The sequence below is a fragment of the Schistocerca gregaria genome, chromosome 6, assembly GCF_023897955.1.
Source record: "Schistocerca gregaria isolate iqSchGreg1 chromosome 6, iqSchGreg1.2, whole genome shotgun sequence".
NCBI classification, from domain to species: Eukaryota; Metazoa; Arthropoda; class Insecta; order Orthoptera; family Acrididae; genus Schistocerca; species Schistocerca gregaria.
In genome coordinates this window covers 449061587-449088846 of record NC_064925.1, presented here as the reverse complement: position 1 = coordinate 449088846, position 27260 = coordinate 449061587, and the positions used below count along the sequence as shown (strand labels likewise).

The 27260-nt window shown below is 43.5% G+C and overlaps 2 protein-coding genes across 2 annotated transcripts in view; both read left to right on the top strand.

The window, feature by feature from the left end:
- Window positions 1-15093, top strand: part of LOC126278909 (dual specificity protein phosphatase 8-like) — a 795043-nt gene extending 779950 nt beyond the window's left edge. The window contains exon 5 of the mRNA XM_049979184.1: window positions 14993-15093. Coding sequence (XP_049835141.1) covers window positions 14993-15093 — 101 coding nt within the window. The remainder of the gene's footprint in view (window positions 1-14992) is intronic.
- The window catches only part of LOC126279094 (sodium-dependent noradrenaline transporter-like), a 393514-nt gene that overhangs the window by 1749 nt on the left and 364505 nt on the right, over window positions 1-27260 (top strand). The window lies entirely within an intron of this gene.

Genomic DNA, 27260 nt, shown 5'->3' with positions numbered 1-27260 from the left:
CTTCTATGCGTGCATGAAGTATACTCTTGTATGAAGAGGTGAGACAAGAGGAATTTATGGCGGGTCGCATCAAACCAGTTAGAATAGTGACGAAAAAAATAAGATAGACACAGAGAAAAACCTTTGTATTTTGTACTGAGGTGCATCTATATTTCTGAGCCAAAAAATTATGACCACTGCCTTCCGCGATGTTGAATGCCTCCTGGTGGTGCTACGGGCACGTCACGCAGTAATAAAAGAATGCAAGCCGAAAAGAGACGAAGATGCGGGCCACAAAAGTGGATATCCTCTGATCCAAGCGGTTTTGACAAAGGGCACATTAATGTGGTGCAGCGGCTGAAAATGAGAATCTCTGGAACGGCGAAGCTGGTGTCCTGTTGTACAGTTGTCATGAGCACCTATGGAATGTGGCTGAAGGATGGTGAAATAACGACTAGGCAGTATGGTATTGGACGACCACGTCTCACCACAAAACGCAGAGGCCGAAGGATCCCCCAAGGTATAATCCAGGATAGGCAGCGATCTTTGGCACATCTACGAAAGCGTAAAAAGGTTGTGCAGGCATAAGTTTAACGGAGCACATTATTGTACATTGAGCTCCACATAACGCGACCACCTGCGTGTTCCTGTGTAGACCTAACGACATCGTCTGTTATGATTGCAGTGGGCACAGCATCGCTGAGTTTTCATCGTGGATCGATAGATATGTGTCGCCTGTCTAATGAATCGCATTTCTTGTTACACCACGTTTTGATTGGGTCCTTACACGCCGTCGTCCAGGGGAATGGCTGGGCGAAACATGCACCGCGCCACAGATACAGACCAGTGTGGGCAGAATTACAGGTATGCTCAGGGGTGCACTGATTTGGGCTTCCCTGGGATCTGTTGTCCGCCCAGATAGCTGAGTGGTCAGCAGGACGGATTTCCGTCCTAAGGGCCCGGGTTCGATTCCCAGCTGGGTCGGGGATTTTCTCCGCTCAGGGACTGGGTGCTGTGTTGTCTTCATCATCATTTCATCTCCATCCGGCGCTCAGATCGCCCAATGTGGCGTCGAATGTAATAAGACCTGCACCAAGGCGGCCGGACCTGCCCTGTAAGCGGCCTCCCGGCCAATGACGCCAAACACTCATTTCCAATTCCATGGGATCTGTTACAGTAATCGAAACCATCATCGCAGCAGTGAACAATGTGAACATTATTACAGAGAACTTGCGTCTCTTCATGCCCGGAGTCTCCCCCTAAGGCGATGACATCTTCCAGCAGGATAACTGACCATGTTGCAAGGTCAGAATCGTGCTACAGTGCTTTAAGGGTCATTATAGTGAACTCACACTGATGTCGTGGCCAGCCAATGTGCCTGATTTGAACCCGCTGGAACACATACTGGGAGCCAGCTGCGTGCCCGGAAACCATCATCCCTTAATTTGCGGGATTTTCTTGACCTGCGCGTGGACAAATGATGCCGAATACTTCTGGAATGCTGTTAAGGACCTATCTAATCCATGCGTAACAGGCCCTCTGCTGTACTGCGTTTGAAAAGCGGAACAACACGTGACTAAACAGGTGTTCAATAGTGCTTTGGTGCATCGGTGTACACGTTACTTACCATTCTCATTTGGGGGCCGGCCTCCAAATCCCCTCCCAGCGCTCTCTTTTAGGAGATGCTGAAAATTCTGTGGTCAGCCAGAAAGCGATGGACAACATACTGACCATAGTTTCCAGTCTGCAAGTCCACATTCTTGTCTTGCCCACTGAAAGAAATATTTCTATTCTCTGTTTACTCAGCGGGATCGGGAACTATGACGATAAATGAAAATTTTGAGTTCTAGTTCATAGATATATACTTGACAAACTTTCACAGGCACAGCTTAGTATTATTATTTGCAATGATAATTCTGATAATAAATATATCTCTATTATAAACAGCACTAAGAGCAGTTCAGAGGCGGCCTCTACGGTAAGTTCCCATTAAATGATGTTTCGCCCTCACTTCTGATAATCAAAGTTAGTTCCTCGCCACAAAAGTGGAAAATAAAGCGGCCACTTGCCAGGCGGTTTTGTTAACATTATGGGCGACACACTAACAGTTACGTCCGTGAAATCTAAGTGATCTAGGACGGTGTGCAGTCCTCGCGAGTTCACTTCCTATTGGTGCCAAAAACATATGTTTAGTTGCAGCCTAGATGTGACGTCACCCGAGGCAGCGCGTGAGCCAGTGATTTGCTGACGCCGACCGTATGATACCTGGGTGCGAAGTGAAGTTAAGTGAGTGCATCTCAGGCTATATTTATATACGGACGCAGCGGACGGCCAAGAGAGCACATGCCGTCATCCGCTCTATGGCTCGGTAGCAGAATGTAAATGGCCGCTTTCGCACACATAATATTGTATAGAACTGTTGTGTATTAATTTAGAATCTTCGTAATTTTTGACTGAATAGAATTAAGGTAGCTATAATCACAGAAAAAGTTTTAGCTCGCCTGCGTTTAAACTTTGCCGTCTAGAATTTTTAGAACGGAACTGACAGTAAAATATGACCTCTGAACTACAGCGTTAAAAAACTTTGTATTGATTGTTACTTACATCAATGTCTTAAGCCTTGTTATAGCTCTATTTTTTAATAGGTTCCATCAGGCGCTGTAATCAAAACTTTCTATCATTAATATAAATGATACTTAATGTTTAATAAATAAGGACCTCTTTAAAATAAGATTTTCACTCTGCAGCGGAGTGTGCGCTGATATGAAACTTCCTGGCAGATTGAAACTGTGCGCCGGACGGAGACTCGAACTCGGGACCTTCGCCTTTCGCGGGCAAGTGCTCGACCGAGCCCCCAGTTCGAGTCTCGGTCCGGCACACAGTTTTAATCTGCCACGAAGTTTCAAGGACCTCTTCGTTCCAGATTTAGTTTTCAGTAAATTACTCGAAAACTATTAGAGGCAGTTTAATGGGGTCACACAGTGTTTTTATATCGAACTGAGGCTTGATACATTTTTTTTACTTTCTAGCTTTATTATTTAGTGCCACTTGTCTTTCGTAAAAACGTGGATTCAGACTAAAATTTTGTTTCTTTCAAGTTGAAACTTGTAACAATTGATTTCGGCATATGTTTGCACATTCTGAACAAATTTTTGCTTTCTTGCTTTTTTATTTAGTGCCACTTGTTTTTTTTATTTAAAACCATGTATTTAGGGCGAGATATTCATCTGATCACTCTGAGATTTGACAATTTAAACGTTAATATACTGAAGCATAAGTTGACAAAGTTTGTAAAAGCTACTCTAATTTTTAATTTCATTCATAAATATTGGCGCAATATTTGTGTGCTACGCACAGACGCGTTATGGTGACGGGGCGCTAGAGGGCAGTGAACTGGGGTAAGTCACGGCACAATCGGTCGCCTCTGTATCTATCAAATGATACAGCGCTTATTTCGCCACTCCGGTGTGTCTCGTTACGACAGCTTTGCCCGCTCCTAGTACATATAGGTTGTGCCCGTAACTGCAGAGCCCGTAGCCCGCTGCGACGCCAAGGCAGGGCGGAATCACGGGCCGGACGCATTTGTCCAGTGAATTGAGGCGGCGCGGGCGATAATGAAGGCCGGCTCGCTTTCACCCCGTCAGCCCCCGGAAGGCGGCAGTAATAGGCCATTCCGGCGCCCCGGAACGACCCCATACGTGCGCCCATCACCCATCGGCATGCAAACGGCCCACAATTTGGACGCCTCTGGACTCCGTCCGCTCTTTCCTGGCGTCCGGTGTCGCCGGCTGCGAAGACGGTGTCTCGCTTCCGTCCTATGACACAGCCGTCTCGGTATTTGTTAAGGTGATTACCACCGGCTAACTAATCACTCTCTCCTGTTGCGAAACCTCCCTCGTCTCAGGACAATTTCTGGCTAGAAGCGATACGTACAACACGCTCGCCGTCCTATCCCTATTCCCCGTTCTCATAAGCTGTCTCGCGATCGACTAGCCTCCTCATTCAACGCTAATTTATCCACTCTCCACGAGTGTGTCCGATAAGAGCGTAACAACAGCACGGAATATTGCGTGTTGTTTAGAAAAGGAAGGGCGGAAACAAAACCTTTGCTTAACAAAACAATGTAATCTACATCTACAGCCGCATATATATTCCTCAAGCCACCGTACGGTGAGTGGCGTAGGGTCCCTACTAACATTACTTGTCATTTCCTTTCCAGTTGCAAATAGAGCAAGGAAAAATCTGCCTATATGCCTCCCGATGAGCCCTCCTTTCTTGTATTTTATCTTCGTGGTCCTTAGGCGCAATGAGTGTTGGCAGCAGTAGAATCGTTCGGCAGTCAGTTTCAAATGCGGGTTCTCTCAGTTTTCTCAATAGTGTTTCTCGAAAACAACGTCGCCTTTCCTCCAGGGATCCCCATTTGAGTTTCCCGATGCATCTCCGTAACACTTACGTGTTGTTCGAACCTAGCAGTAACAATTACAGCAGCCCGCCTCGGAATTTCTTTGATGTCTTCCTTCAGTCCGACCTGGTACAGATCCCAAAGCCTCCAGCAGCACTGAAGAATGGTCACATCAGCGTCTTATATGCAGTCTCCTTTACAGGTGAACTACTCTTTCCTAAAATTCTCCCAATAAACCGAAGTTGATCATTTGCTTTCCCTACCACAGTACTCACATGCTCGTTCCGCCTCGTATCGCTTTGCAACGTAAGTGAATTGAGATTGTCAAGTAGGGCACTTGTAACTCTGTACCCGAACGTTACAGATTTGATCTTCCTGATAATCCGCATTAACTTACATTTTTACACATTTAGGACTAGCTACCATTTATCTCACCAACTGGAAATTTCGTCTAAGTCGTCTTGTATCATCCTAGAGTCACTCAACTACGACACCTTACTGTACACCATAGCATCATTTTCAAGTTATATTCAGAAGGCGTGAAATATATATTTGACACTTCATTTACGTAGCTAGAAGTACCTGTTTGTGAAATATTTCAATTTTCTCTCAAATCGCTAACTAAGCTTTCATTAATTACCCTGATTACTTTTTTGCAAACCTGTAATTCACAATGGACACTCCGATACCTCACTTGTCCACTTCTCGCTCTTCGTTTGCCTATGCAAATTCGAACAAAAATCAATTCTCTAACTTTCCCTCAAATCACTAATTAAGTATTTATTAATGACCCAGATTACACTCAAGCAATTAATTTTTTTCCAAAACTAGACCCTACTCTGATAAATTTGATATCCATGTGTCCATTTTCCAGCCTTTGCTCCATTCAAACATTTGTCCAAAAAATTTTCAAATTGAGGAATATCCGTGTGGTCTTGGTTATGGTGCCTCTGACTGAATGTTGTATCATTTGGCATACAAGATAGTCACACTTACTTACATTACTTTTATCTGATAAACTTTCACCGAAAAAAAATCACCTGTTAAATTTGTTGCTCTTCTGAGATTTTCATGCTGGCAAACAGAATTGGTTTAGATAATGGCATCTTTTACAAGATACCACTATTTGTGTTCCCTTCACAGGGTAATATTTCAGATCTTTCCTGCTGTAGCCACTAAATTTTACTTTATTAGCTGAAGATTTCTCTTATGTGTTGTTCATATATATGAACACCATCTGCTCCCAAGGCAGGTGATGTAAGCTGGGTTGCCTACCTTAAGACGCACGAAACACTTTTTCGCCCATTTTTGCTTTGTTCATCCTGTGTAGACAATTATTTTACTGAAATTTGGCTCCGTTTTGTGTTGATAGTGTAGCAGACCTACTATAGCTTGTGATTCATAAACACAGTATGTCGTTACAGTTGAAAGCGACAATTTTATTGTTATTGTTACATTTACTCAAGGTATGCAGTGACCCACTAGGTCTTTAATTCTGGCGAGATCTCCTCTTAGTCCAGTATGCTCCCATCGAGGGGCTATGGGTGTTTTTCCCTACATGGGTCCATTTGCAATTTCTAAACGCACTTTTGCTTCTGTTAGTGCCAGGAGAGAACGTCATGTTCTGCTTAACTTTTTTTCTGGTCCCTGTTCTGAATATAGTTGCGAGCAATTTCTAGGTGCTCTACGTCTCTCCTGACTTGCTTTACCCACTTGACGTGAGTCTCCTGTTGTCCGTCCCTACTGAATGACGATAGAAGATTAGCCTCCTTTTTGTGTTCATTTATCGGAACCATCGTCTTTCTCAGAATTTTTCTGTTCTTCAGTTATACGTCATGTCCATATTGTCCCGCTTTATTTCAAAAATCATAATATGGAAATTATTAGAGACAGAGCATTGTCGTTTGTTATAAAAAGTATAGCGTCTGTCAAATTTTTTCTGTTGTGCCAGAATTTCAGCATGAGCCCCATTCGTAGAACATCAAGGCGATATTCGAGTTCTTCCCATGTACGGACCAGCATTCCAGCATCAACAGTTATGATTCCTTCATTGAGTTGGAGTGGCATTCAGTAAAACAAAGCTGCTTTCCGTTGGGCGAGGATCTTTCCACGAAGTTCAATCGCCAACTTTTGCTTAGGAATGTGTTTGCCTACCGTGCAACTGGCCCAAGTTCAATTCCCGGCCGAGTGGAGATTTTCTCCGCCCGTGGACTGGATGTTGTGCTGTGATCATCATCATCATCTCCGACGCGCAAGTCGTCCAATGTGACGTCATCTGAAATACGACCTGCAAACACGGTGGTCGAACTTCCTCGAAAAGGGCCTCCCGGCCAACAATACCATACGAGCTTCTTTTTTCTCGCGAGAATGCGAAAATATCTTGTTAGCACCCACCTACATAGGGAGACATGATCATTTTAATAAAATGAGAGAAATCGGAGCTCGCACGGAAAGATTTTAAGTGTTCGTTTAACCTGCGCTCTGTTCGAAAATGAGAAGGTAGAGAAATAGCTTGAAGGTTGCTCTGTGAATACTCTGCGAGGCTGTTAATTGTGATCTGCGGAGTAGTCATGTAGTGTAAACTTTCTATAACATTTTTCCCGTTTGTCAGAGAACTGAATATATTAATTTCAAAAAGCTTTCTCCTCCACGTAACGTGTATTTTACGTGTCGCATTCAATGACTGACTGTTGGTTGGGCCTGTGCTGCGCATGTGAACAGCGTCGTGAAATAAAACTTTAAATTACACGTAATGGGAAATCTTAAATAAAGAAAATGAATCTAATTAAATGCAAAATAAAACTAATTGTGTTTTCAGTGAAAACTATACAACTAAAATTCACTACCGAAGCACATTATGAACGATGCATGATACGCAGTGCAATGTTAGACTAAGAATATCCACAAAAACACTCGGAAGAAAATAGCTGTTGGAAATTCCCAATACTCTTCACCGAAAATTAATGTACTTGATAGCACGACTCCTGACAATACTGACTACATTGAACAAGAATGTAAGGTGTGTGTGTGTGTGTGTGTGTGTGTGTGTGTGTGTGTGTGTGTGTGTGTGTGTGTGTGTTGGGGCTTATGGGCACTCAGCGTCGAGGTCATCAGCGCCCTGACACACATTAAAGGGAACAAATGTGGACAGACCTAATAAAACTGAAACACACACACAAAGAAAGCAGGAAAAGAAGGAAAATGCTACATAAGAAAGCAGAACGTAAGGAAAGGGAAAACGTAGCAACAAGAATGCCACATTAAGTTGTCATTGGCTAGCCACTTACATAAAATATAGGACAGCTTGTCACACAGTGAGCAAATTAAGATCCTCTCCCTAAAATCTTTGTAAAAACATTTGACATGGCACGGAACTTAAAACTTTAACCACATTCATCCGAGTGTTGCCTAAAAGATATAGCAGTTCCGCTGGCAAGTCAGCCGCCGCCCGCTGGTCAGAAAATAAAACGCAATCCAATAAAACGTGGCGCACGGTGACCTGGACGCCACAAGCACCACACATTGGAGGGTCCTCCCGCCGGAGCAGGAAGCCATGCGTCATAGGGCTGTGGCCTATCCGAAGCCGAGTGTGGAGAACCTCGTCCCGTCGACTGGGCTGAAAGGAAGTACACGACACACGTGGTGTGGGCTTGACTAAACGGAGCTTATTGTCAGTCACTTCCAGCCAGTCATCCTCCCACCGACGCATGACTCGTGAGCTCAACAGCGAGTTGAGTTCGTGCAGGGGAATAGCACACTGATATACTTGTGGATCGAGACACTCCTCCTTGGCTGCGAGATCTGCCCTTTCATACCCAGAAATGCCTACATGTCCCGGAACCCAGCAGAAAGCCACCACCTTCCCCAATCGCTGTAGGTGGAGGAGGGCATCCTGGATGGTCTGGGCTATTTTATCTGCTGGATACAAACGTTGCAAAGAGTGAAGGGCACTTAATAATCGGAACAGACAAGAAATTTATGTCAGGAAGAATGTCTCATCTGCTCCAGTGCTCGCAAGATCGCAGACAATTATGAGTCAAAGACAGTAAAAGTCTGAGGCAGTCGGACCTTGAGGACACGATCCGAAATCCCCTTGTTTCGACCCATCCGTAAAAACAGCTACTTATTCGTGGTGCTCAGATAAAATGGCAGAAAATGCTACATTAAAAACGGTGGCAGGAGCGCAATCTCTCTTGTACTGCAATAAATCTAAAATCTCTCCAGGCCTCTTCAGTAACCTGGGTGGCAGGCGGTTAAAACCCAGGATTTGGGGTTGTACAGACTCCACACCCAGGGACTCTAGCACACGTTGCACACGGATCCTTAACGGCAACGTATCGCGGGGACGGTGGGAAAAAAGGTGGTCCAGAGGTGGATGAGTAACAAGATGGTGAGCAGGCGAGGTGAGAGCTGCAAGAAACTTACAAGCCTGGCGCACCAGCAGAAGATGCCGCCGGATGGTAAGCGGCGGTTCGCCAGCCTCAGCACAGAGGCTGGGTATGGGCCTGGTCCGATAAGCGCCCGTGGCCAGTCGAATCCCAGCACGGTGGACAGCGTCAAGGATCTGCAAATAAGACGGCCTCGCTGACCCATACACTGTGCACCCATAGTCCAGCCGTGAACGCACAAAAGCTCGATAAAACTGAAGGAGACGCGCCCTGTCCGCTCCCCAAGACCTGTGGCTCAGGCACTTGAGGATGTTCAGTGCCTTCGGGGTTCTGGCTTTCAAGTCGCGTAGGTGTGGCAGCCATGACAACCTGGAGCCAAAAAGTAGGCCCAGAAACCGCACTCTCTAAAATGTAGGACAGTATACGCAAGGAAGGCAAAGTAAAAAGACGACGAGAACGATTAAAATGAACACAAACACATTTATCGGAAGAAAACGGAAAACCCGTCTTTGCAGCCCACTCCTCTAACTGCCACACTGTTAGTTGCAACTGATGGCTTACGGTCGCAACACTGGAGGAGGAACAGAAAACAGCAAAGGCGCCCACAAATAAGGAGCACTGTACTGGACTCCTCACTGTAGACGTTATACTGTTGCTGGCTGTGGGAAAGAGGGTAACGTGTATTTTACGTGTCGTATTCAATGACTGACTGTTGGTTGGGCCTGTGCTGCGCATGTGAACAGCGTCGTGAAATAAAACTTTAAATTACACGTAATGGAAAATCTTAAATAAAGAAAATGAATCTAATTAAATGCAAAATAAAACTAATTGTGTTTTCAGTGAAAACTATATAACTAAAGTTCACTACCCTAGGGGACACCGTTCTCTTGCTCAAAGCATCAGACAGTGAGTTACCAACGTAGGTCCGAAAAAACCGCTGAGACAGGAAAGACCGAATGAAAATGGGGTGGCAGCCACGAAAGCCCCATTGATGCAGTTGTGCAAGAATACAGTGTCTCCAAGTAGTATCATATGCCTTACTGATATCAGAGAAGATACCGATACAGTGATGCTGACGGAGGAAAGCCTGCTGAATAGCCGCTTCTGGGAGGGTCAGGTTGTCGACCGTGGACCGAAATTTTCGGAATCCACACTGAGATCGGCTAAGGAGATGTCTGGTCTCTAACAGCCAGACCAGACGGCGGTTAACTATCCGTTCCAGAGTCTTCCCGACACAGCTTGTCAAGGCGATACTAAGATAACTACTGGGACATGTGCGGTCCTTTCCTGGTTTGAGGAGAGGGATGAGGATTGCCTCCCTCCACTAGGTGGGGAACACTCCTGTCTGTCATATGAGATTAAAACATTCGAGGAGGATTTCCTTTGACGCCGCTGGCAGATGTCGAAGCATGGAGTACCGGATGCGGTCGTGACCTGGTGTAGTGTCAGAAGTCTCAGTAAGTGCCGATTTAAGTTCCCACATGGAGAAAGGGGAGTAGTAGACCTCAGAACTGTTCGACCGTTATTCCAAGTTTTCTCTTTCGACAGTCGCACGGTAGCGACGAAACGCTGAACCCTGGTTTGCAGTGGCAGTACTTGGTGCAAAATGCTCTGCCAGCGTCTGAGAAATGGCTCTGGGCGTCGTTTGGAGGCATCCCCGGTTCAGGACTGCGTTTACCGGAAATCCTCCGGATGGCTTCCCATACTATTGTGGAACTAGTGGAACGGTTGATGGAGTCCAGGAACTCCTGCCATGACCTTTCTTGCTCTCCTTAATGACACGGCGTGCCCTGGCTCTCGCGATTCGAAAGGTGGTAACATTGACAGCTGTTAAGCGGCATTTAAGTCGTCGGCGAGCCGCACGCCTGTCCCGAATGGCTGAATGCCACTCTTCTGTACACCAAGGCACAAGGCGCCGCTTACGAGGCCCAGAAGACTTTGGTATGGACAGGTCAGCAGCATGATGGATCACAAGTGTGATGTGATCCACCCATTCTTGTACGCTGTGGTGGCGTTCAAAGACAGCCAACCGACTGAACAGCGGCCAGTTACCCCTGCCAATCAGCCACGATGGTGGCCTCTGCTCCAGCAATACACCATCCAGGAGATGAATGCGGATGGGGAAGTGATCGCTGGAATGAAGGTCGTCAATGACCTCCCAGTGAACAGAGTCGGTAAGGGTTGGAGAGCAGAAAGACAGGTCAAGGTGAGATCTCTTCTGAAATAAAAGTGATATACTTCTTGCTCAGCATGCTGTTTTAATGTCTCGAGTACTGATGTTCTCGGAAGCAAACAGAAATCAGCAGATGCAACAGTTACAGGAAAAACTTTTTATCAAAAGTTTAAGGCGAAAAGCACACACGACAAAATTTGAAAGCTATGCTACAAATCACGGAGATGGGTTTTACTTAAAGAAAATGGCTTCTCAGAAATCTAACTCTGATTACCAAGGAAAACACACTACAACGTAAGAAGTCTCAATAAAAACATACCTTTAATATTGCTCCAAAATCTTCTCTATTGACATAAATAACGAGAAAGTATTAAATGAATTTCCATCTCCATAATAAAGTATTCCAGATAGTTTCTAAAAGTTTCACAATAACAGATCTTATTCTCTAAGAAAACTCACCTACGCGTTACTATGCCTCAAATAAGAATGTCCCATTGCTGCACGATTGGCTAACAAGTCAACCACAGATAAAACTAAACAGAATCAAGGACCTTATTCACTACTCCTACAGTGCTCTCAATCATCATTGCACCAGTACAGTAAAGGTGAATTATTTACAATAGAAAAAAAACATACTAGAACATTACAAGTGCAGAAAACCTTAACGTTGTTGTTTGATGCAGTTCTCGAAGCTACTCTATCCTGTGCGAGCTTCTTCATGTCCCAGTACCTACTTCAACCTACTTCCTTCTGAATCTGCTTACTGTATTCATCTCTTGGTCTCCCTCTACGCTGCCCTCCAATACTAAATTGGTGATCCCTTTCCTTAATCTATTTTCTAAGATAAGTCGTAGGTTCAGTATTGCTTCACGTGTTCCAACATTTCTACGGAATCCAAACTGATCCTCCCCGAGGTCGGCTTCTACCAGTTTTTCCATTCGTCTTTAAAGATTTCGCGTTAGTATTTTGCAGCCGTTGTTTATTAAACTGATATTTCGGTAATTTTAACATCTGTCAACATCTGCTTTCTTTGGGATTGGAATTATTATATTCTTCTTGAAGTCTGACGGTATTTCGCCTGTCTCATACATTTTGCTCACCAGATGGTAGAGATTTGTCAGGACTGGCCCTCCCAAGGCTATCTGTAGTTCTAATGGAATGTTGTTTACTCCCATGGCCTTGTTTCTTCCAGTGCTCTGACAAACTCTTCACGCATTATCATATCTCCCATTTCATCTTCATCTACATCCTCTTCCATTTCCATAATATTGTCCTCAAGTACATCGCCCTTGTATAGACCCTCTATATACTCCTTCCACCTTTCTGCTTTCCCTTCTTTGCTTAGAACTGGGTTTCCATCTCAGCTCTTGATATTCATACAAGTGGTTCTCTTTTCTCCAAAGGTCTATTTAATTTTCCTGTAGGCAATATCTATCTTACCCCTAGTGAGATAAGCCTCTACATCCTTACATTTGTCCTCCAGCCATCCATGCTTTGCCATTCTGCACTTCCTATCGATCTCATTTTTGAGACGTCTGTATTCCTCTTTGCCTGCTTTATTTACTGCATTTTTATAGTTTCTCCTTTCATCAATTAAATTCAATATTTCTTCAGTTACCCAAGGATTTCTACTAGCCCTCGTCTTTTTACTTACTTCATCCCCTGCTGCCTTCACTACTTCATCCCTCAGAGTTACCCATTCTTCTTCTACTGTACTTCTTTCCCCCATTCCTGTCAATTGTTCCCTTATGCTCTCCCCGAAACTCTGTACAACCTCTGGTTTAGTCAGTTTATCCAGGCCCCATCTCCTTAAATTCCCATCTTTTTGCAGTTTCTTCAGTTTTAATCTACGGTTCATAACCAATAGATTGTGGTCAGAGTCCACTTCTGCCACTGGAAATGTCTTACAATTTAAAACCTTACCATTATATAATCTATCTGATACCTTCTAGTATCTCCAGGCTTCTTCCATGTATACAACCTTCTTTCATGATTCTTGAACCAAGTGTTAGCTATGACTAAGTTATGCTCTGTGCAAAATTCTACCAGGTGGCTTCGTCTTTCATTTCTTCCCCCCAATCCATATTCACCTACTACGTTTCCTTCTCTCCCTTTTAAAGTAACCCCTCAAAAATTAACCTAGTGGCGTGACGTCAGAAGTACGGAGAGGGGGTGGGGGGACGGTAGCCACGCGTTGGCACCATCTCCAATCACCACGTTTCAGGATTTGTGTCATTCATCCCATCCCACACGTTCAAAGTTCAGCGTGGATTTGCACCGTCATGCTGCAAGACGATAGGCGGATGAATCTACTCGATAGGCGATAGCGAGAACTGTTCGAGCATCATGTCCAGGTAAACATTTCCCTTTATCGTCCTCTCTTCGGGTTATGACGGATGAGTTCAAGTATATTGTGTGGGTTTTCGGAGCGCTAAATCTTACTGTTATGCCAATTCACAAGTCAAGAAACGTGGGAAGTTACTTAGTCTGAAAGCAGGTGCGTTTCAGTGTCTCTGTCAGCACCTATGGAGGCCAGTATGGGACACGCAAATGCGTACCGCAGGGAACGATAGTTAGGCTGCAGTGCTCGGACCATATTATGGACAGTTGATCTTGCTTCCTGCAATTCTCTTGATGCACGACGAGTTGACTTCTGGGTGCTGCGTAGAAATGCGGTTTGTACCCAGTGAACACGTGATTGAGACACAGGGGTTGGGAGCCCGTCCACGTCTCGGAAGGTCTGTAAAAGAGCCTCCTCTTTAAGTTTTTTAACCACCTCGCTGTGCTTATTTTTGCCAGTTGTGCCATTCCACAGTGGCGTCGATAATACCTCAGTACCGCTGTCACATATTTGGATTCTGCACACGAGATGATATATTGCGCCTTCTCCTAATCTGTCACCATTTTCATACACTCCAAGACAGAGCTGTGGCAAATCACAAACGTAAAAATTTCTCAGAGCAGCTAAACGATTTACAACAAACCACAATTCTCTATCTCTAATACTTTCCTAGTTATGATTTTTTTGAAAAGATAGCGACACTTTGTCCCTTTCTTATCATGTCTAGGCATTCCAATACCTACAGTTCCGAAGGTCTCACCACGCGATATGTAGAGTCGGAGTTTTATCTTGAGGGAAAGAGATTTAGAATTGAGAATGTTCTTACAGAGACGGTAGGGCAACAGCCTTGCCACAGTGGGGACATCGGTTCCCGTCACATCACCGAAGTTAAGCGCTGTTGGGCGTGGCCGGCACTTGGATGGGTGACCATCCAGGCCGCCATGCGTTGTTGCCATCTTTCGGGGTGTGATGCCAATGAGGAGCTACTCGACCGAATAGTAGCGGCTCCAGTCAAAGAAAACCATCATAACGACTGGGAGAGCGGTGTGCTGACCACACGCCCCTCCTATCCGCATCCTCAATTGGCGATGACACTGCGATTGGATGCTCCCGATGGGCCACTTGTGGCCTGAAGGCAGAGTGCTTATAGAGATGATAGACTCTCTCCAGTTTGGTGCATATATTTTTCAGGGTCAAGTCGCCATTGATTTTCCGGGTTATCCACTCTTCTAGATATCTGAAAGAGCTTTATGTGTTATTGTATCACCCAATGGAATCATGTCGCCTGTACCTCTGATATTTGTGATATAGTCTTTTTGATGGTGAGCTTAAATCCAACCTTAGCTTTTATACATGTGAAGTAGGAGACTTGCTAAGTAATTTCTCCTGCATTATGCTAAAAGCATGTGGCCATGTGCGAAGACTAGACAGTTCACTACTAACTTGTTCTTTTTGTAACCAATTATCAATCCAGAGTCATCCATAAACGTCTTCGACCGTCCACGAATAATTTTTTTTCATCATGCAATTGAGGAGGTTTTGAGTTGACCATCTTGTTCTCTTCAGTTCTGATCTTGAACTTCCTGGACAACTCTCCTCTGAATTTTGCTATGGATGTACGCGTCACTTCCACACGATTCAGTGTCTTGTTGCCTAGGCTTATTTCGTTTAATATCTGGAAAAGATATTATCTGTCAACCGCTCCGTAGGTCTTTTGGAAGCCGACAAAGTGAGGCTCATGAGTGCTTGTTTTGAAGTTCAGTATCTGTTCCTTACATTCCATAATCCTGATCTCCTCAATATGCCTTGATACTCTCTACTTTTGTGAGTAACGCTTTGGGAAATATCTTATACAGGGTGTTACAAAAAGGTACGGCCAAACTTTCAGGAAACATTCCTCACACACAAATAAAGAAAAGATGTTATGTGGACATGTGTCCGGAAACGCTTACTTTCCATGTTAGTGCTCATTTGATTACTTCTCTTCAAATCACATTAATCATGGAATGGAAACACACAGCAACAGAACGTACCAGAGTGACTTCAAACACTATTTTACAGGAAATGTTCAAAATGTCCTCCGTTAGCGAGGATAAATGCATCCACCCTCCCTTGAGTGGAATCGCTGTTGCGCTGATGCAGCCCTGGAGAATGGCGTATTGTATCACAGCCGTCCACAATACGAGCACGAAGAGTCTCTACGTTTGTTACTGGGGTTGCATAGACAAGAGCTTTCAAATGCCCCCATAAATGAAAGTCAAGAGGGTTGAGGTCAGGAGAGCGTGGTGGCCATGAAGTTGGTCCGCCTCTACTAATCCATCGGTCACCGAATCTATTGTTGAGAAGCGTACGAACACTTCGACTGAAATGTGCAGGAACTGCATCGTGCATGAACCATATGTTGTGTCGTACTTGTAAAGGCACATGTTCTAGCAGCACAGGTAGAGTATCCCGTATGAAATCATGATAACGTGCTCCATTGAGCGTAGGTGGAAGAACATGGGGCCCAATCAAGACATCATCAACAATGCCTGCCCAAACGTTTACAAAAAATATGTGTTGATGACGTGATTGCACAACTGCGTGCGGATTCTCGTCAGCCCACACATGTTGATTGTGAAAATTTACAATTTGATCACGTTGGAATGAAGCCTCATCCGTAAAGAGAACATTTGCACTGAAATGAGGATTAACACATTGTTGGATGAACCATTCGCAGAAGTGTAAGCTGCTGATAGTGCCTGCACACGCTGTACATGGTACGGAAACAACTGGTTCTCCCGTAGCACTCTCCATACAGTCAACGTTACCTTGTTCAGCAGCAACTTCTCTGACGCTGACATTTTACGTCAACTGCACGAAGAATTGCCTCGTCCATTGCAGGTGTCCTCGTCGTTCTAGGTCTTCCCCAGTCGCGAGTCATGGGCTGGAATGTTCCGTACTCCCTGAGACGCCGATCAATTGCTTCGAACGTCTTCCTGTCGGGACACCTTCGTTCTGGAAATCTGTCTCGATACAAACGTACCGCGCCACGGCTATTGCCCCGTGCTAATCCATACATCAAATGGGCATCTGTCAACTCCGCATTTGTAAACACTGCACTGACTGCAAAACCACGTTCGTGATGAACACTAACCTGTTGATGCTACGTACTGATGTGCTTGATGCTAGTACTGTAGAGAAATGAGTCGCATGTGAACACAAGGACCGAAGTCAACATTACCTTCCTTCAACTGGGCCAACTGGTGGTGAATCGAGGAAGTACAGTACATACTGACGAAACTGAAATGAGCTCTAATATGGAAATTAAGCGTTTCCGGGCATATGTCCACATAACATCTTTTCTTTATTTGTGTTTGAGGAATGTTTCCTGAAAACTTGGCCGTACCTTTTTGTAACCCTGTATATAGCTGTTAATGCCTGATCCGTCTGCCTTCTTGTATAGCGGGTAGATGATTACAGAGGTCCAAACATGTGGAAGCCTTTCTGTCTCCGAGATCAGTACGATGTCATAAACTCTCCTTATAGACTCCTTATCTATATATCATAACATACACCCCCCCTCCCCCGTCACCCTTGACTAATCAGCTATGCGAATATATTGACCACGATCGCGTGAGCTTAACCGTATGAGAAAATTTTAAGGCGATCATTTCCGAAGTGTATAACCTATCAGTGGGGGGAAGCGTAGAACATTATCTTTTACAAATCAATGGTGCTCAGTTTTTCTGTAGTAATAAATGTACAGGACTCTAGTCAAGTACACAAAGACATAGGTGAAAGGTGAAATGAGGAAGGTAGAATTTTAACAAGTAACTAATATTATTATTTAAAAGTTCACTCAGTGCCACTGGGTGTTTTTCACAATATTTCTGATTAGAACGAAACTTAACAGTCTTACAGTCTGTCAGAGGTGTCGAGACTTTGGCTTCGATGTCTGTGACAGTGATATTTTTACTCCATTTACTATGGGCGCCCTTATTTTAGCGATAGCCAACTATGGGGCAGGCTATTGATGGTCCTGGAGACCTATGCCAGGCGCTTATAATTAAATTAATGGTGTTCCGAGTGGTGCATCGCAGGCTGTACACATCGCAGGACGTCGAAACGTCGGAGGTATGTAGGTATGTTCATTAATGGGTAAGCAAGTGTATGCTAAAAAAATCCACTTTCTGACTCTACGTGAACATATGGCACTCTAAGCTGTCAATGTGGTGTGGGTGAAGAGAAAAGGGAGGAGCAATCAAACACATGATAACGGTGGTTCCGACACGTTTATTAGGATATGGTCATAAGTTACAACATGTGTTCAGTATGTTCTACCTACTCAGCAACTTGCTGCATCCGTAACAGGGCATGATTTGACAGATGCTTGCAGGATAGCTGGTGTAATCAGAGAGATGTGTAATCAGAGAGATACGTTGTCTTACGCTATTCTTCAGATTAGGAAGAGTCCAGACATAATCTGATAGACACGACTTTTCATATGTCACCACAACCAGAAGGCACATGGATTTAGGTCAGCGGATCTGGAATGTTACACATCTTAAAATTGACCAGATATGATGCGGTCGTTGCTGAATATTTCTTGAGGCAACTCTTTACCTGGCAACCGATATGTGGTGTCGCCACATTTTGCATGAAAATAGTGGTGTGGACACAGTTGTGTTCTTACAAATTTGGAATAAAGTGTTGCACAAAGAGGTCCTTGCGAGGGTACAGATGTCACTGTACACCTAAAAGGGTCGACGACAAATGCCCCAACATTGAAACCACACCACACAGTCCCTTACGATGAGTTCAGTGATTGTTCCTGCACAACATGTGGCGGAGTAGAACTCAACGTGCAACAGTTCGGTGCATTCACGGCACCGTGCAGGGTTAAATATTCGTCATCCATCCAAATAATATTCCCTGACCACATGTCATCCACTTCCAAGAGGGTCAAAAAAACGAAAGTCAATGTCAAGCCGTGTAGCCTATCTAGGGGCTTCATTTTGTGGACATTCTGAACCTTGTAGGGATAACAGAGTAAATTGCGCTGCCAAATTTTTTAAACTGTTAACAATAGGAGAGACATTTCCCACGATACAGCTCGAGCACTGATTGCTGACTTTCAAACGTGTGCTGCACGGTTGTCTATAGTTACAGCGATCACATCAACAACTTCCATGGGAATGGGCCACTTCCCTCTGCTTGCTGCACCACTTAATTCACACACTTCTTCAAATTTCTTAATCATAATCTTTAGCCCATTGATTGACGAGGAGCCTCTTCGTAGGTGTTTCTGTTGGCGGTATTCCTAGCGCTTCTATTACTGCCCTTCTGATAAAACGACTTCTCAATAGCCGTTCTTCTCAAAGGCCATTGCTTATCATATAGAAAACTTCAACCTTCTTACCACTTCACACAGAGTCACTTCACAAAAGACATCAGCACATGTCACCAAGTGACAAACAACATACTAACATCAAAACAGGAAACGTTTCACATTCTGACTACTTACACTGTCTTTTCTTACCTGGTGGCAGAAAGTGAAACTTATTTTTTCACCTGTTTTTCAGCATATACCGCTAGCGCGCCATTTAATGAACATAACTACAATTTTTCAGCGTCCTGCAATGTACACAACCCGCACTGTGGCATTTGGAACACACTCAGTTCAATTGTAACCTCCCGCCATATCTGTCCACACTTGTCGCACCCGTTATGCCCCGCACTTCGTACTGTAATATGGTCTCTCATGAGCCTTACTTTTCACTTCAACACAACTCGCACATCCACACAATCACATGCCTAACACTGGGATGCTGTGCATTTTCTCTGACGTCACACCACTACGTAAAGAATTAGTGCAAGTATTCCACTTTACTCCTTGACACGCAACAAAAAATTTATCTAACCTTTCATATTGGCACTGACCCGGTGTAACGATAATATGCATTACATAACAAAGGCAACCTACATTGGTTTAACAATATTTGTATTAATTACAAACCATATTCATCTTAAATCATGAGTGACATTACAAAATCTACAGGAAAAATAATCAGACGATATTTACACGATACAGTGAAAAAATTTGATAGCACATTTGCATTACACTGCTGCAGTATTTCCACAGCTCCACGATAATACCACCTACCAATTCTACTATGTTGGGTTTGAGTTCAGAAATAAACCATTAAATTTCCTTTTTAGTGTGTATGTGGGAGGGGGGAGGGGAAGGAGGAACGAGAGCTATCCACGTTAGTAACAGTTCTGCGAGAAGAGCGTAGGTTCTTCACGATTACCTCTCAGTTTAGGAGTTTGTTGGAATAGTCTCCTACAGCAGTTCTGGTTATTGTTGTTGTTGTTGTGGTCTTCAGTCCTGAGACTGGTTTGATGCAGCTCTCCATGCTACTCTATCCTGTGCAAGCTTCTTCATCTCCCAGTACCTACTGCAGCCTACATCCTTCTGAATCTGCTTAGTGTATTCATCTCTTGGTCTCCCTCTACGATTTTTACCCTACACGCTGCCCTCCAATACTAAATTGGTGATCTCTCGGTGTCTCAGAACATGTCCTACCAACCGATCCCTTCTTCTGGTCAAGTTGTGCCACAAACTTCTCTTCTCCCCAATCCTATTCAATACCTCCTCATTAGTTATGCGATCTACCCATCTAATCTTCAGCATTCTTCTGTAGCACCACATTTCGAAATCTTCTATTCTCTTCATGTCCAAACTATTTATCTTCCATGTTTCACTTCCATACATGGCTATACTCCATACAAATACTTTCAGAAACGACTTCTTGACACTTAAATCTATACCCGATGTTAACAAATTTCTAATCTTCAGAAACGCTTTCCTTGCCATTGCCAGTCTACATTTTATATCCTCTCTACTTCGACCATCATCAGTTATTTTGCTCCCCAAATAGCAAAACTCCTTTACTACTTTTCTCATTTCCTAATATAATTCCCTCAGCATCATCCGACTTAATTTGACTACATTCCATTATCCTCGTTTTGCTTTTGTAGATGTTCATCTTATATACTCCTCTCAAGACACTGTCCATTCAACTGCTCTTACAAGTCCTTTGCTGGCTCTGACAGAGTTACAATGTCATCGGCGAACCTCAGAGTTTTTATTTCTTCTCCATGAATTTTAATACCTACTCCGAATTTTTCATTTGTTTCCTTTACTGCTTGCTCAATATACAGATTGAATAACATCGGTGAGAGGCTACAACCCTGTCTCACTCCCTTCCCAACCACTGCTTCCCTCTCATGTGCCTCGACTCTTATAACTGTCATCTGGTTCCTGTACGAATTGTAAATAGCCTTTCGCTCCCTGTATTTTACACCTGCCACCTTTAGAATTTGAAAGAGAGCATTCCAATCAACATTGTCAAAAGCTTTCTCTAAGTCTACAAATGCTAGAAACGTAGGTTTGCCTTTCCTTAATCTTTCTTCTAAGATAAATCGTGAGGTCAGTATTGCCTCACGTGATCCAGTATTTCTACGGAATCCAAACTGATCTTCCCCGAGGTCGGCTTCTATTACTTTTTCCATTCGTCTGTAAAGAATTAGTGTTAGTATTTTGCAGTTGTGGTTTATTAAACTGATAGTTCGGTAATTTTCACATCTGTCAACACATGCTTTCTTTGGCGTTGGAATTATTATATTCTTCTTGAAGTCTGAGGGTATTTCGCCTGTTTCATACATCTTGCTCACCAGATGGTAGAGTTTTGTCAGGACTGGCTCTCCCAAGGCCGTCAGTGGTTCCAATGGAATGTTGTCTACTCCTCTATAGACCCTTTATATACTCCTTCCGCGTTTCTGCTTACCCTTCTTTGCTTAGAACTGGGTTTCCATCTCAGCTCTTGATGTTCATACAAGTGGTTCTCCTATCTCCAAAGGTCTCTTAATTTTCCTGTATGGCGTATTTATCTTACTCCTAGTGATATAAGTCTCTAGCCATCCCTGCTTAGCCATTTTGCACTTCCTGTCGATCTCATTTTTGAGACGTTTGTATTCCCTTTTGCCTGCTTCATTTACTGCATTTTTATATTTTCTCCTTTCATCAATTAAATTCAATATTTCTTCTGTTACCCAAGCATTTCTAGTAGCCCTCGTCTTTTTACCTACTTGATCCTCTGCTGCCTTCACTACTTCATCCCTCAAAGCTACCCATTCTTCTTCTTCTGTATTTCTTTCCCCCATTCCTGTCAATTGTTCCCTTATGCTCTCCCTGAATGTACAACCTCTGGTTCTTTCAGTTTATCCAGGTCCCATCTCCTTAAATTCCCACCTTTTTGCAGTTTCTTCAGTTTTAATCTACAAATCATAACCAATAGATTGTGGTCAGAGTCCACATCTGCCCCCGGAAATGTCTTACAATTTAAAACCTGGTTCCTAAATCTCTGACTTACCATTAAATAATCTATCTGATACCTTTTATTATCTCCAGGGTTCTTCCATGCATACAACCTTCTTTCATGATTCTTAAACCAAGTGTTAGCTATGATTAAGTTGTGCTCTGTTCAAAATTCTACCAAGCGGCTTCCTCTTTCATTTCTTAGCCCCAATCCATATCCACCTACTACATTTCCTTCTCTTTGTTTTCCTACACTCGAATTCCAGTCACCCATGACTATTAAAATTTCATCTCCCTTCACTATCTGAATAATTTCTTTTATTTGATCATACATTTCTTCAATTTCTTCGTCATCTGCAGAGCTAGTTGGCATATAAACTTGTACTACTGTAGTAGGTGTGGGCTTCGTATCTATCTTGGCCACATTAACGCGTTCACTATGCTGTTTGTAGTAGCTTACCCGCATTCCTATTTTCCTATTCATTACTAAACATACTCCTGCATTACCCCTATTTGATTTTGTTTTTATAAACCTGTAGTCACCTGACCAGAAGTCTTGTTCCTCCTGCCACCGAACTTCACTAATCCCCACTATATATAACTTTAACCTATCCATTTCCCTTTTTAAATTTTCTAACCTACCTGCCCGATTAAGGGTTCTGACATTTCACACTCCGATCCGTAGAACACCAGTTTTCTTTCTCCTGATAACGACATCCTCTTGAGCAGTCCCCGCCCGGAGATCCGAATAGGGGACTATTTTACCTCCGGAATATTTTACCCAAGAGGACACCATCATCATTTAATCATACAGTAAAGCTGCATGCCCTTGGGAAAAATTACGGCCGTTTTGGTTATTGTTACAAGGCCAGATCAGTCAATCATCCAGACTGTTGCCCTTCCAACTACTGAAAAGGCTGCTGCCCCTCTTCAGGAACCACACGGTTGTCTGGCCTCTCAACAGATACCCCTTCGTTGTTGTTGCACCTACGGTACGGCTATTTGTTATCACAATGACACGCAAGCCTCCCCACCAACTGCAAGGTCCATGATTCACGGTGGGGGTCCTGGTTATTAGGTTTCCTGGTTATTAGGTTTCAGTTTTCCAACTGATTCCTGGAGATGAATTGCTTATGCCCATTGGGGAGTTACCTGCGATTTGATAGCTCGGTAAAGAACTGTGGTGTTAATGAAAAGCTCTAGAGTTCCCAGCCGGACGGCAGTGTTAACCACACGACTGGAAACCCGAGAGCTTGTCTTCAATAGCATACGTTGCGAAAGCTTACAATCACAGAAATTTGTGTTGTTCGTCTGGCAGTCCCTCCTCATTTGGTCGATGATTTCCGTGATGTGCTGATGAACTTGGTTTTTTGTGGTTTTACTGGTTGCTAGGAAGCTTGTGCAATTCGCCGTGCTCTTATTACTGTTTCTGCTCAGCCATGCTTCTTCTCTCCTCAGTTACCCTGTCGGATGAATCTGTTCGCCGTGGATGTTTTTGATCTTAGCCTCGGAGGCAGTTTTATATCTAGAATCTTGGCGACATTGTCTGTCTTAAAGATGCGGTGAGTTGGATGCTGGAAGTCTTAAGTAGTTTTAGACGCAAATTTTTGACTGAGAGCATACCACCGCTTTAAGTCAATAATCACAAGAGTTAATTTTTTGTTACAAATATTTAATTAGGCGATTTACGCTTGGCCTAGCAATCAGGATATCAGAGGAAAATGTAATGTAGACTATCGTGACAAATCGTGCTTGTCTTAACGTTGGCGCCCGAGTGGTCACAACCTGGTGCTCAGTTATGCGTGTAATGATCGTAGGTCTCCTGCTTCACCTGTCACATCTTTAAAATAATTAGTCCTATTCCATACATATTGATAGCCTGTTATAAAGCTAAGAGTGGATTTATTTAACGTTTTATCCTCACAAAATGTTTAACGCTGTTCCCCAATTGTTATACATGTTTCTATTTCAGCTCCTATATCATTACTTTTACTGGCGTTCATCTGTCTTTAACTGCTTCCATTTGCTACTGACACGTAATTTCAAACTGGGTACACGTAGATACTTACAAATTCTAACCAGTTAACCAAACTAGCTTATAGCCCTAATGTTATGAAAATTACAGATACTGTAATACTGCCGAGCTTTCAGGGACTAAGGACAAGCACTGATGACAAATGTGCTGGATCATTTATGGATGAAACGTATACAAATAACTGTACGTCCCTAAAGCAAAACGTTTCCAAATAATTCGTTGTGATTGTAGAGTAGTATCCCACAGATAGATAATTTGGAATACCAGAAATGGGAATTAAAAAAAACAGTTATGTTTAACGTAAACCCCAAAAGTAAAAAAATTACGAATTAATCTGGCCAACAAGAATTTGGAGGGGTTTTCTAAGCTGTGGACATACCCCCTCCAGAATAAACTACAGCAGACTAAGCTAGAAACATTCCAACAGACCACTTAAATACGCAGAGGTTGGGTTTATGATTTTGTCATAACGAGCTATACTTCATACTGGACGAGAATTCTTATTCCCTGGAAGTTGATTACAGCCTGCTCAAAACTTATTTGCTTGTTCGTTTACATCAAAATTGGTTCAAATGGCTCTGAGCACTATGGGACTTAACATCTGAGGACATCAGTGCCCTAGACTTAGGCCTACGTAAACCTAACTAACCTAAGGACAGCACACACATCCATGCCCGAGGCAGGATTCGAACCTGCGACAGTGGCAGCAGCGTGGTTCCGGACTGAAGCGCCTAGAACCGCTCGGCCACAACGACTGGTTCGTTCACATCGGTATTCAGATATTCACTATATATACACCTTGGCTATCCATTACGTGTTTTGACTTGATTTTGTTACCACTGAAATTAAATCTCTTAACGGCTGGCTATACGAACTGACAACACGACGGGACGCGGAAATTTCTGCAGGAAGAGCTGCTATCCACTTGAGCTCCAATGGTGGTATATATATTCGTCGTCTATTCATAAATCTTTTGCAGTCTAAATGCAAACGGCGGATATGCAGCACATTGTCTTCTTTACTATTTTAAAATAGCGTTTCATCTCATAATTGTTAGGCACGAGAAAAATATTGATGTATGTTATTGACCAGAGCAAAATTTACCTGAACGATGTTGGTTGTTGCATAAGTTAGTGGAGATTTCGTATGTCACGTTGTCACACAGGTACCTAAATAGTACGAAATACACTGACAAGCCAAAACATTATGACCACTGCCACCTTGACGTAGGATGCCGCCTGGTGGCGTTCCGGGCACGTGACGCGGTAACAAAAGTGTGTTAGCAGAGCAGACACGGACGGGGTATCACCCTAGCGAAGATATGAACTGCAAATGGTGAAATCCATTAAGCGATTGTAACAAAGGGTAGGTTATTATTAGACAGAACATGTGAAGGAGTATCTCGAAACCCGCGAAGCTGGTTGAATGTTCACGTGCTACTGTCGTGGGCATCTCCGAAAAGAGATAGAAGTACAGTGAAAGTACCAATAAGCGCTAAATGGTTGGGCGTCCACGATTCGCCATAGAACGATGGGTTCGAAGGCTTCTCTGCTCTGTAACGTAGGATAGATGGTGATCCGCGGCATCCGTGCCAAAGCAGCACAACGCTGGTGCACGCACAAGTGTTTCGCAGCTCACCGTTCATCGTATTTTGTTGAACATGGAGCTTCGCAGAATACCACCGCTACGTCTTCACACGTTAACCCAACGATATCCTCAATTACGATTTCAGTTGGCACGGGACCATCAAGATTGGAACGTCTATCAATGAAAACGTGTATGCTCTTTGGGTGAATTTTTGCTATACGAGGTCGAGTGTGGTCTCCCCAAATGCCATCATTGAGGAGAATGGCAGCTCGAAATGTGCAGAGAGCCACGGACGCCGACTGGTGGTAGCAATATTATGCTATGGGAGACACTTTCCTGCGCTTGCGTGGAATATTTGGTAGTAATTGAAATCGAAGACACGCTGACAGTTGCGAACGATCTGCATGCCTTCACGCTTGATGTAGGCCTGACGGCGATGTTATCTTTCAGCAGTATAACTGTCCGTGTCTCGGGGCCAGAACCGTACTAATCTGATATGAGGGGAATTACAGTGATCTCACCTTGATGTCTAGGTGACAAAATTCGCCTGATATAAATCCTTTGGAACAAATCTGGGTCGCTATCGGGCGCTATCACTGCGTACGCAAATCAGCGGCCCGTTCTTTACGCGGATTACATGACCTGTACGTAGACATGTAATGCCACATACCTCCACAAAACTATCAACACCTGTCGGGTTCCTGATACACAGATTCAGTGATGTACTTCGTTTCAAAGACGGACAAACAAGCTATTAAGCAGGTCGTCACATTGTTTTGCCTCATCAGTGTCTTTATCAATTATCATTATTTATTTTAGGTTCTTAGTTGTTCTTATGGTGACGTAGCGAATGTTGCACATTTGCAGGTTATGAGGAGTGTTGTTTAAGAGCCAGTAAACGAACCGTGGAACAGAAAAAGTCTAACATTTGTGATACTTTGTTTTCTTTAGATTTAGCAGTAGGTTGTAGGCAGCGTAAGAAGCTGGAAACATTTGCACCATGTATGGTATACGTAAATGAAATAAATTACATCAGCAGTTTTCTCGTTTCAATCAGCTCCCTCTAGTATCATGGAAGTCATTCCCTGATGTTGTAACAGATGTCCTATCATCCTGTCCCTCCTCCTTGTCAGTGTTTTCCCCATATTCCTTTCCTCTCCGATTCTGATTAGAACATCTGAAACGTCCCCTTAGAAAAATTTATACAAGACTGTGCTTAAACTGACACACAATAGTTTTTAGCGCAACGCAATCTGACTTTTAATAATCCCTATAAGAGAATGGCCCTGACTAACATTAACCTATATGTTTCACAAATCACTTACCTCACAAAAATCTTTGTTACTCGAACTACTGCAATACAGCAAGCGCCACTACTGCCTGCTAAGTAAAGATTCAAACTACGGAAGTCACTAACTACTGATAGGCACAGTTAGCAAATGAAAGATTTTAAAAGAGAACAAACAATCTATTTACCTCTATAGTCATAATATATATATATATCAGTTCATGACACCAATTCTTACAAATTTCAAAACTCCGCCATCTCTCTCCCCACGTCCACCACCGCTGGCGGCTCACCTCCAACTGCGCAACGCTACGCGCTGTTAGCATCCAGCTGCCGCTGCCCGACACTACAATGGCAGACAACTATGCAAACCAGCCACAGACTGCACACGGCACAGCCAGTGATTTTTATACAGAGCGCTACGTGGTGGCGGCGTTACCAATAAAAAAACCTAAACAGCCTATTTACATAGCCCCCATGGTCCCCAAAAAAAAAAATTACAAATTGTTTTGGGCAGTGGCCAATACAGATCTGAAAAATTTTTTCATAATTACAATAACAAAAAAATGAAATTCACACATATCGATACAATGTTGGTCAAAAGCTAAAATTTTCTCACAGTCCATAAAGACAGTCATGATCGCTCATCAAAGTAAAATTGCAGTGTTTTGCTCAAAGTCTGAGTAGTAAAAGAAAATGCACATG